The following is a 12,081-nucleotide window of genomic DNA, read 5'->3' on the forward strand; positions in this document are numbered from 1 at the left end:
AATGATGGGCAATTAAAAAAAAAAAATCTTCATTTTACAATAAAGATGTCTGCTGTCTCAATCCCAAAGCAGTGCTGTGCCGTTTGTGGCCTGTGAACTTACAGGCTGAGAGCTCCTGCTTTTGTCCCGGTTGGCCAGGCTGAGCCGGGCCAGGCGCTGGCTGTTTCCAGCCCTCAGTGGGGACAGAGATTGGGATCTGGGAAGTCTTTCTCTGACTACCCAGCTGCCTTGTCTCCTTCCTTCAGTCTGAGGTTGTTTCCTCTGAGGAGAGGAGGTCCTGGGCCTACTGGAGCGTTTCCTGCTCCTCTTTGTCACCGGCCTCTGGAAGATAAAAAAAGAGAAGATGTCTCAAAAGTTACACTTAACATAAGAAGCAGCCATCTCCAAAATAAAATCCTCCTTATCCATCAGAGATTTGGAAGGGCTTTATAGTTTTTATATTCGTGTCTCAGGCTTTTTAAGGGCATTGAAATGTTATTGCATTGGTTTTCTATACATATTAAAATTAACCTTAACATTAGTTACTTTGAAAACACTGGCCCCAGAATTCAACCCAATGAACCTAGTCATGGTGTATCTGTAGATGTATCTGTAGATATATATATATATATATGCATGTATGTCAACACTGTCTCTAAGAATTCAATATTACACAAACATGTTTTGTTAGAAACATAATGCCACCCACACTGTGTTTTATCAACATAATGAGGAAAACATATCTGGCAAGTCGCCAAATGTTCACTAGCAACATATTTCATTAGTTTTCTGCTAGAATATCAGATTTTATAATTCTGCATACTAATATTTGCTAGACACATCTACAGCATTATTCAACTTTTTCATGCTTCTGTTTATAGGCACTCAGCACTTTGAGGAAAAATGCTGACCTGGGTTTAACTATTGAAGAACTTGATGTGCTTTTTTTAAATTAACATTTAACCGAAACCATAATCTGACCTTAACCAAAGTCCTTTTGTTTTATTGCTTTACTATTTTATTCACTGATTTTCTTGTTGCTCTGCTCAGTTTTAATGTGCTTTCAATTGTTATTGCTTTTGATTTTACTTCCTTGTGTTGTAGCATCTCTTGAAAAAACTAAACAATTCAGCCCACACATTCAAGGAACTCATAAAAGCTGAGAAAAATGAAATCTCTGTGCCAGTGACAAATAAAGATTTTCTTTCAGCTTCAACATTCCATGGTGAAGTCATCATAGCTGAACCCTTTCAGTGAATAGTTTTACATTATAACTGTATTTAGTAGACTCTACAGACATTTTGAGTCACTTAACATAATGGTTACCATGGGCACATTGGGGTAAATGTTGATCTCTGCATCAGCTGAGCAATCGATGATGGTCGTTTTAGTTGAAAACTCCAACCTCGGAGCAATACCCTGGCAAACAGAGAGGAGGTGTTATAATCACATACCATTTCATGACGCTTCCCTGCCATAGAGGCCAGGACCTGTGGTCTGCATTGTGACAGTATGAGTCAATGAATTTTAACTGTGGACCGCAAATTCAATAATGATCATTTTCATTTCCTGGAGAGATATGGTAAATGCTAGAGGGACTGTACTTACATAGTGCTTTTCTACAACTCAAGGCACTTTTTACACTACAAGTTACATTTACCCATTCATACACTCATTCATATGCTGATGGCACATTCACATGCTCTACCTCCTGAGCCACAGCTGCCCCTAAATATATAAAATATATGTAAAAGGTCTGCAACTGAAACAATATTAACTTTAATCAAGTGGGTCCCAGTAAAAGTAAATAAGCAACAACGGTTGAGGTTATCATTTTAATATGTGACCACTGCTTTGATCCTATAGGCCCATGCGTCCTGAGGAATGTTAACTACGTGTACATAAAGGGTCTGGTGGTCATCAGGTTCTTAACCTCTGTTAAGATAAGGTAAAAGGTTTGGGCTCTTGGAAAGGGTATGTTTAAGTGAGCACAGACATTTATGGCTGAAGATCCCATTTCCTATATCCATATGTGCAAATGTATTTGTTTGTTGACCAATCACAGGTCATTTTCTACGTTCCTTCAGAGATTACAATAGATTAGGTTTGTTATTTGCTTGTTGAGATGAGCTGATGTCACTTTGTATGTCTGCTGTCTTTTAGTTGGTTAGTTTGTTGTAGTTTTTTTGTGTAAACTACACAGTGAAGAGGAACACATTCCCTTTGGGAGAACATAAAAAGGCAACATAAAATACCTTCAGGCTATGTACAGACAATAGATAACATTACTCTACACTTTAAAGTAAGTATCAGGATTGGACCTACAGGAAAGTACGGTGCTCGGGCCATCAGAACCTCTCGGTCCACTCCAGAGAAAGATGGAACCAGTTTGGGCTCTGGGAATAAAAAACGTCGAGCATCTTCCTCAAAGTAGGCCTGAGTGTCTCCCGCTGTACACAAACACACAAATGTCAATGACTGATGGACAATTTAAAGCATCGGAATACAGTTTGAGTATGTGCAGCAATAGCTGTAATTATAAAAGCAACGTAGTAAACAAAGAATAGAAAATATGGATATGACAAAACAAAAGAAAAATAAGCTCACCTGGATGAGTCAGCTGCACCAGTTCAATCCTTACTGTCTCATCTGTGGAGAAGAGGTATTAGGTTAAGAAAGATCCACAGTATTAGATCTCAAGTAGACAGAAAGCATTTTACTGTATGATAAAAAATAAAGCTGTGTGGACTCACGAGCTATAAATACAACAGAGGTCACATAAAGCATGTTAGTCTCACCATAGGAAATAAAACACTTATTTCACAGTGTATGAGATACGTGTTCTTATTTCTTATTAAAATGTTGCTCAGGTAAATTATGATTTGTTTGTGTGGAAGCTGCTGAAACTCTGTAAACTTCTGATTAACTGTGATGAGATTCAGCTGAGATAACTCATTATGTTTAATTAGCTCCACCATGTTAGTCTTGTTGCCACTGGTAGCGCAGATGCCATCAATGGTGTATCATACAGCAGCAAATACTGCTGTATGATACACTATAAAACTAGAGGCCCATATCTCAAATTCACAATGGAGTAAAATTAATATTATTACTGCCTTTCAATCTAAAATTACTCCAATGCATGAATGCATTTTCTTGACCTTAGGTGTAATACTTTGACGTTTTAATAAAATCCAAATCAATGTAGCAGAATCAGATATATCATATTTTTTACTCTGCACATTAATTTTTCATTTTCAAAAATCTGCTGTCTACATTACCCACAATGCAACTCAACCACTGACTGATTGTATTACTTTTCAAACTTGTGGTCTTCATCTCCAGCCGACACTGACTCAAGTGACATCACTGGAGGCAGATTTACACACACACACACACACACACACACACTGTTATGGAAAATCAGTTGGGTTCACCTTTAAGAGTTCTGTCAGTAAAAATACGTTTTAGTCAGTTGTGCTTAGTTGCTCAGTTTCATTGTTCCATACTTCTGTCATGAGATAACGCTGATGTGATTGAAAGCCTCGGAAAAAGCTAGAGTCAAGATCATTTGGACATTTTTATCTTATTTTGAAAGATTGGGCAGCTACCACACCAAATATGATTATACAGCCTGTTTAATCCATGAGAGAGGATTAGGAATTTGATTATGAGTGTGTCAATACCTGCAACATAGAACTGTATACAAATAAATATGAAGCAACTTACACTCAAGCATTACAGCGATGTCTCCAGGGTCAACTGCATGCCTGAAAATCTAGAAACAAAAGAAAATAATTCCTTCCTTTTTGCTGATTGTGGTTTTGCTTTTATTAAGTTCTATTATTTTACCAATGATATTAATAAGGTATATCTATGGGAGGTCTCAATAGACTTAATGGAGGATGAACTTAACTAGAAATAAATCATTAATACCTGCAAAAATGCAATAATATATGCAATAAAAGGAGGAAAACTCACCAGCCATTTGAGTTTAATACATTCACAGTCCTATCTACTCTTACACACTTTTAATAGTTCAGTAATGCAGAGCAGTTATAGCTTCTGCACTACTTCAGATTATTCAAAGCTTGCCTCTTCTTATCTGTCTTCCTCCCACATGAATAATGAGCAAACACCTGCCTTCTCAAAGGTCATCTTCTCATGAAACAGCAGAGGGAAGACAGCAGGGACACATTCAGACTGACGGTACTGGCCCATGAAGCACATGCTGAGGTAGATATCATCCTTGACTGACAGATGAACTCCGGGACAAGAAACCTGAGAACAGAGGAGGAGTAAATATTAGTTCATCTACACGATGGGAGGTTATATTTAGTAAGCATCTGTCAGTCTCAGGAGACGGTGGAGTTGCGCTCTGGATGGTGATACTGGTGCAACATGGGGTGTGACAGTCTCTTCCAGAATGGGCTCAGATGAGGTGTGATGCTAGTGTGTCTGTCTGGTTTTTGGGCCTTCCTCTTCAGTCTCTTTGCCTCGGACTGCTGGTTTCTTCAAAGAACTATAAAATCTGTTCTGTGTTTGAGACATTTTCTTCTGGCTGCCAGCAGAGGGCAACAAAAGTCTTAAATTAATTTACACTATGATTTAAAGGAACACTCAGTGATTTATCTAGTTCATCTAGTTATCTATTAATTTCCTCAAGAGTCAGTCTGACATATTTAGAATATTTAGAAACTTTGGGATCTCAACTAGAGTTTATAGTGATAACACATTCATACCCAGAAACACTGAAAATCACTTAAGTCTGCTTGTAAAACACCTGTGCTGCCAGATCATGAACACCACAGCTCTCTGGGGATTGTAGTCTCAATCTGTTGTGAATTGTAGTTCGTTAATATACACTATTACAGTATATACTATTAGACATGTGACCCCCCCACATTAACAGTTCTGAGTGTGACCTTTAATGATGAGGTACACCTGTATCAGGTACACCTGTGCAAAACAACACCTCTGCTATAAATGTTACTGTTATGAAGTTTATACATTTTCAGAAAGGTGATAATTCTACTTTATGTTTATTACTGAGGTCATAGTGAAAGATGGTGATGTACTAGGGTGCATTATATTGAATGGTGTTCCTAATATTTTGTCCACTCCATTAACATACATGAGGGGCAAAATATTAGGAACACCATTCAATATAATGCACTCCAGTAAACCACCACCACTTAGTATGACCTCAGTAATAAACATAAAGTAGAATTATCACTTTTTTGACAATGTTAACAAAAATTGTAAATGCGAATTGTATTTCAGTATTAAAGGACACAATATAAAAATGCCTTCCTTACTATTCAATTCAATATTAAAGGAATATGGATACTTTAACTAGGAGACAGCATGCTTATTTGAGTCAACAGTGAACTGATGGAGTGACTAAATGACTAAATGAAAATACTCTGAGCTCTCTTAAACTCTCAGTGTTGAATGTCTTGTTAATAATTATTGAGAGCTTTTTGTAAAATTCACCATCATGCTGAAAATAGTCCAAAGGAATGAAATATTCAAGTTTCATACACATACATAATTTCCATTCATTAAACGAATATTCGGTTCATTACATATATGCCGAATTTCAAAGTAACGTTCCATGCAGCATTTTAAATCCTGTATATTTTCCAGTGTACAGGGCCAATATTAAAACGACAGTGGAAAGAATGTAGACTAGAGTTCGTCCTGCCATTTTCTATTCAGCACCAATACACTTAATTAAGAAAAAGGCGAATCTTACCGCTCTGAACTTTAATTCAACCACCACTTTCAGTGCTTTTCGAGACATTGGACTCTTCTATTAAAAGTGATAAAAACAAACTAACAAAGCTACAGCTACATCTGACTGAAGTCTGTACTCTTCTCCGGTTTAGCGTCGCCTTACCTTGTTACCATAGTTACCACAACGTCCGGTGTAGTTGCCACAGCAACCAGAGTCCAGCCACCTAGTATGGGAGACATTAAGCAGTATCGCTCCTAAATGCTTTTTAGTTGCCTTCCTTAGTTTCCTATCCTTCCGGATAGTTTATCCGCCATGACTGTAATGTTTCGTCATTTGCGTTAGTGGCCTTTAATTGGTCACGTGGTTCCAACATGTTCGTCACACCAATTAGCGGGAAAACATTAGCATTAAATATTAGCATCAAATGAAGCATATTAGCAAAAGTTAAAAGTCAAAGGAAGGTGACTGGTCCCGACCCTAGGAGTCGTCAATGATAGGGGCTTCAGCAGGTCCCCAGTCAATTATAGAATCATTTTTAATATCAAATATTTCGCACAAAGCAGTATTATCATTTTCAAATCTGTCTTCATAGAATAGCATAATGGCTACAGAGCTGTTAGCAACATGGTAGTATAGTTCAGTGATTATTCCATCCACAGATGCATTAATATGACTCAGACACTTTCTGCTCTTGTGAGGCTAGCATCTCATACTGTATATATTGGTACAATAGTGAGTGGGTTATATTTACATTTTTTAACATTTATTTTGGTCTAATAATAGAGTAAAATTAATTAGGGATGCACCGATATATCAGCCGATATTCTCCTTGTTGACCAACGTCAGCCTATTGATACAATTCACTGATGTCAGTGGCCGATGTTGTGGTTATTTGCAGTCAGACTCTGACAGTAGTAGTAATAGTAGCAGTAGATATGGAAGTACAACTATGCAAAAATGTTCTTCTTAAGTAGTTAATTGTTTAGCAGTCTAAAGGGATTTTGAAGCAATTGTTTAAAAAAAAACAAACTTGTGGAAGTGAATTAATTTTCATGAATTTGCATGACTGAATTTATGCTCATTCAAAATAATGTAATAGGCTGAATTACTGTAGAACAATTCAGTTTGTTTGGATTGTGTGTTTGTTTTTTGTTTACAATGATTTCTTTGTTTCCCTGTGGAATAAATAACAACAAAACATAATATCATCCAAAAAAATAAAATACAAATCTGTAACAATATATATTGGTTATTGGTTAAATTCTTGTTTTAAAAATGGTTATTGTATCAAGCCAGAATTCCACAATCAGTGCATCCCTAAAATTAATGTATTTTCCCTTTCAATTTTAATACTGATGACATTATTCTCTGTTGTACTCTTATAGAAAATATATGTTTAAAATACTAAAAGGAATTTCAGGGCCACTGACATTCATGGTCATGTATAGTCTTTATGCTGTTTGAAACATTAATTTGACACAGATATGAGCTTTATCTTTCAGATCTGAACAAAAAAAAAACTTAGAATTATGTTCTTGAATGTATATCAACTGAATATTTATAGCTAAAAGTGTAGCAAATTAAAAATGTTCCATTTAAATCAGCAGTCCAACTAAGTTCTGAGCCATTAAAATAGGCGTAAATTAAAAACTTTCAATAAATATGTTGAGTAACAAAAAAATATGATCAAGAAACAGGAACATCACTCTTTCGAACAGCCCTAGCATCAATAAATCCAAACGTAGTCTTTGTTCCTATAGCATCAGATGTCCAAACTTATGAGTTGTTTTAAGCACTTTTCTCAGTTTGGTCTTGTGTGTCAGGGTCAGAGTCTGAGTCCGAATCCTCATCGTCTTTTTCCTGAGCAGCTGTTCCGTCCTTACTGACAGCCACCGCTCCTTTCCTCTGAGGCAGGACGGTGAAGAAGGCCTCCTGCCAGCTGCCCTTCTCCAGATACGCCAAGATGATCTCAAACACTGCGAGAGAGATGAACGCTTTCAAAACCAAACCAGAACAGCTGAGCATTGGGAACAAGTTTGAGAGTAAATCCATTTTCATACAACTACAGCCTTAACATTTAACATTAAGAATCGTACACTAAGCCCTTCCCTCTGGTTACTACACCGCTTTAAAACACCTGATATCACTGCCACATATTGCTATTAGCGCTCACCATGGTTGACTGCCAGAACCTTCCGACTGTTCATCTTGACGAAGCTGCTCAGAGGAAGCTGAGCATGATCGATCCCCAGCTCCTTCGCTTTGTCAAAGGTGATCCCCTACGAACCAAACAGAACACTGACCAGCTCAAAATCAGGAAGTACGATACAAACATTACACTTGAAGCATTATCTCCATCACCTATTCAGCTTAGTCAGTCAAACCAGCAGACAGACCTTATGGTGGTTGTGGTCCACCAGGCCTCCGATCACATAGGCCTTTTTTGGGTCCAGCTCTTCCAGCACGTTGGGAGAGTCAGACGTCAGGTACACCAGCTCTTCCTTAGCCACAACTTCACTGTAGTGTTCTGTTGAGATGGTAATATCCTGCACACACATACACATACATTAAGTAAAAACTGTGAGTTTATCTGTGCATGTATACAGTGGCTTATTAATATCATTTCAGGGTTATTCCCGTTATGTATGGTAGATTTAAAATGATAATTAAGAAAAAAAAGTATACAATACACATTATTTTGTATTTCCCTTTTATGCATTTATTGAGTTTTGTTTTTCAAATGTAACATGCTTTAAAAAATAAAATCTATTATTATTATCATTATTATTGTTATAATAATAAACAAAATATATTTAATAACTGAACTTGTTTTGCATAATGACGTGTATTTTTCTAGCTAAATTAAAATCAACATCGAAAACAAAGAGATGGTGTGTAATATTACTAAGAGTAGCATATAACTGCTTTTTTTCCTAATCAAAACTAAGTTATCGTCCTTTAAACATGTGTTTTTAATGTTTTACTGACAGTAAATGCATGCATAAAATAGGAAATACATATATAGTGCATTTACAAGTGTGTATTTTATTTCACTTTATATTTGTTTGACTTTTTTAAATTCAGGCATTTTTAATCTTCCATACTCTGTAAATGCTACTAAAGGGAGTTTCATGTCAAGAGAAAAATGACACCAGAAAATATAATTACACTACAATATCAATTAAGTAATAGGAACAGATTATAAGATTTTTTTTTTCTAATTATATTTTTATTTTTTTCTGAAGATGACTTTTTGATGCTATTTAGAAATTAGCCCTAGGGACTCTTTAACGTGATTACTTTCTCTACATTTAAATATAATAATTAAATAATTTTAGATACATTTGGACAGTCACCATGTTGTTGAAGTTTGACAATTTACGAACACACGTTACATTACATTTCACATTTAATTGAGAAAAAGTAGTGTTTAAATCTACAGACCTTTAGAAAATGTTGCTTCACATAGTTTCTCTATGATATAGACTGGTGTGTGTTTGTCACTCATGGTGAAACTCACTCAAACATACATACATGCACAGTCACGCACTAAACCTCTATTCTGCTTGAAAAGAAAATACCAGACTGCAAAGAGAAAATGGGAAATTGTAGAAACTTAAACTAGTGTTAATTGATTTGGTACAAATCTGGCTGCCTACCTTCCAGTTTACCCATCCTTTGTCTTTTGCATCCATACTCTGTTTCAGCTGTCCTCCAAGGCTTGTTAGATGAAACTGGAGAGAGCAAAGCAGAGGTCCAATGCATTAGACAGGATTTTCTCTACTGGATTCATGTGTTTATCAGTATCCACTCACCTGGACTGGATGTAAGGCTCGTCTGTTCTCAGCGTAGCACCTCTGGATCTGTTTGTGAAGCTTGCAGACATCCTGAAGAGACAAGAATGTTGATCAAAAAAGCCAAGTGATATCTCTGAATCTACACATGGTGCATAACCATCTGAACTGTCTCCTAGAACTGCTTACCTTGACCAGCATGAGATCATCAAAGCCGCAGTCCACCACCAGCCTGAGTGAGCTGGGCGTCACCTCTCTGCGTAGACGCTTCCTGGCACTGTGGGCTTCTCCTCCTCCCTCCTCTTCATGATGATTCTGCCTCTCCAGGCGACGCTGCTGCTTCTTCTCCTTTCGTCTATGCCTGCAGCAGAAAGCACAGCACAGATACTATCAACATGAGTAATGATGTGACACTAAACTGCAAACTCTCCCATAATAGTCAAACACACAACTACACTTACTTAAATTATTAACTTTGTCACTAGATGCAAGTCAACCTTAAATTAGCAGATTTTTGAATGGAGTTTGGTATGACAGAACTCTAAAGCTAATAATTGGACATTCAGTTTAAACAGTACGAAGTGTATTATATGCTACACTAACAGACTGTAGTCACACCTAAACGCAGCAACAGTCTATGCAATAAATACATGAATGAGTGTTAAAAGAAGCTTTCTTACTTTCGTAGCTCCCTCTCTTCTTCCCATTTCTGCTGCTTCAGGAGCTTCTTCCTCTGCCTTTTGGACAGAGTCTGGTTTTCTGCTGCAGCTTCTCCATTACTGCTCACAGTCTTATTTTCTGTGTTTTCACTGTCCAGCTGGGACGAAGCCTCACTTCTCACACTGTCATCAGCCATCAGTTAGCTGAGAGTTAGCTGCCTGATAACGTTTCTGATGTTAGCTGGTTGACGAAGCTTGGCGGGAAACTCACTCGTTGCATTTAATGGTCAATGAAATATCGTTACTTTTAATGTCACGACAACTAGGCAGTAATAAAGTAATCACACACACCATTCATCTGAGCCCCCATTCCACATGTATGTTATTGTGGCGCGTAACTGACGTCATCTGATTGCGCCAGATGCATTCAAATGCTGTCGGATTTTTAAACAACTTCGGTTTGACACACTTGTAAAAAAAAAAAAAAAAAAAAAAAGAAGAAGTAGTTTCTGCCTGATAAGTAAGTTACTGAGTTGTCACATTCATGTTAGGTCACTACACAAGCTCTCTCATCAGCTGATAATGTCATCTTGTTGTGTCAACGTGTTGAAATAAGCGTCCAGGTTAAACGTGGTTCAAATTTAAACAAAGCAACTTTATTTAATTTATTTTCTACAACGTCAAAAACAACACTAGTCACCTTAAAATATTGACTATGTTTTATTTATTAGCTTACTTGCAACTAAAAGCCTCTTGAAAAAAAAATAAAAATGGTACACAATAAACACTAAAGGAGAAGTTTTTACGAGGAGCACATGAACGCAGCATGGTATGGAAGCCAGGAATGTATTTATTTGTAGTGTAATTTAATGAAGTCAACAAATCTTTTATAATTAACTTGTGACATTAAACTGATTTGAATGAATGCTGCTGAGTGTTATCTCGTTAAATTAAGTTCCTAAAAAAACATAATTATATTTGCATACTATATGTATACTCTATATATTTATATTTTCGCTTTAAAATCTGAGCAATAACAATATATAACTTGTATGAATGTTAATTCATAAAGGGTCCATCCATTAAGTATTACTGAATACACAAGTTACTGTGTTGATGCATCACAAAATAGCCAGAGACATACAATATGTGTGTGAGGTATGGCTGCGGTTGTGATGGAATGTGTTGCAGACACACCGCAATTATGCCTCTATGTGTGTACAGTTAAGGCTCTGTAACATGAGATCGCAGTTATCCACCTGCATCCTCTCCTAACCCACTTATTATATGGGCAAACAGCCAGCAGAGAATCATTTAAGACTGACCGCTTATTTAGCACACATTCCAGTATCAACAGTGCAAAGCCACTTCTCAATCTTGCAAAGTTATCAGTGCTGAATGGGATTTTTATAAAGATAGAAACCTTAAAGCAGGAGTATTCAACTATACTGTTCAGGGAGCCATATTGTCTAAAAGCTAAGAGCCTGGGGCCATACATTTCCCTGAGCTATTATTCTCATTATGTATGTACATTTGACAGAATGGCATTCGTTTTTCTTTTTTTTTAATCAGTGTTGATAGTGACATTGTCCCATCTGTTATCTAGGAGCACTTCTTCCTTTTCTTTGCGTTTGCAAACCCACCTAGTACCCGAGTAGGTGGAATAGGATCTAGCTTACATTACACATGAGAACTCTGCTGGTTTGAACAATCTATTTTGGCTAAAATACCTGTTATTCCCATGATGTTTTTTCATCAATTGCAATGGTAAACAGAGCTGATCAGCAGATCGGTGTGACTTGATTGGTGGGTTGTATTTGGCCCATGGGCTGCCAGTTGAATAGGCTGTCCAGAAAGGGTCATTAAATGGACATGTTCCTCCATGTCCAGACCAGTCAATAAATAACCC

General features: G+C 36.9%; 1 protein-coding gene across 1 annotated transcript; it reads right to left on the reverse strand.

Annotated features, from left to right (window-relative positions):
• Positions 1-7,146: 7,146 nt before the first annotated feature.
• Positions 7,147-10,510, reverse strand: trmt10a (tRNA methyltransferase 10A). The gene is made up of 7 exons (XM_062445003.1): positions 10,194-10,510; positions 9,703-9,874; positions 9,535-9,606; positions 9,379-9,453; positions 8,116-8,265; positions 7,893-7,998; positions 7,147-7,695 (listed from the first exon to the last, which is right to left on the reverse strand). Exons 1-7 carry the CDS (start codon positions 10,367-10,369, stop codon positions 7,508-7,510), a joined length of 939 nt encoding a protein of 312 aa, XP_062300987.1. The 5' UTR covers positions 10,370-10,510; the 3' UTR covers positions 7,147-7,507.
• Between the last annotated feature and the right edge of the window lie 1,571 nt (positions 10,511-12,081).

This window comes from Scomber scombrus, chromosome 23 (assembly GCF_963691925.1).
Source record: "Scomber scombrus chromosome 23, fScoSco1.1, whole genome shotgun sequence".
In the NCBI taxonomy this organism is placed as follows: domain Eukaryota; kingdom Metazoa; phylum Chordata; class Actinopteri; order Scombriformes; family Scombridae; genus Scomber; species Scomber scombrus.

Coding starts and splice junctions, on each gene's coding strand:
- trmt10a (XM_062445003.1), bottom strand. CDS start 10,369: ATGGCTGATGACAGTGTGAGAAGTGAGGCTTCGTCCCAGCTGGACAGT. Junction 7,999..8,115: donor TGGACCACAACCACCATAAG/GTCTGTCTGCTG, acceptor TTTGGTTCGTAG/GGGATCACCTTTGACAAAGC. Junction 7,696..7,892: donor GGTTCTGGCAGTCAACCATG/GTGAGCGCTAAT, acceptor TCTCTCTCGCAG/TGTTTGAGATCATCTTGGCG.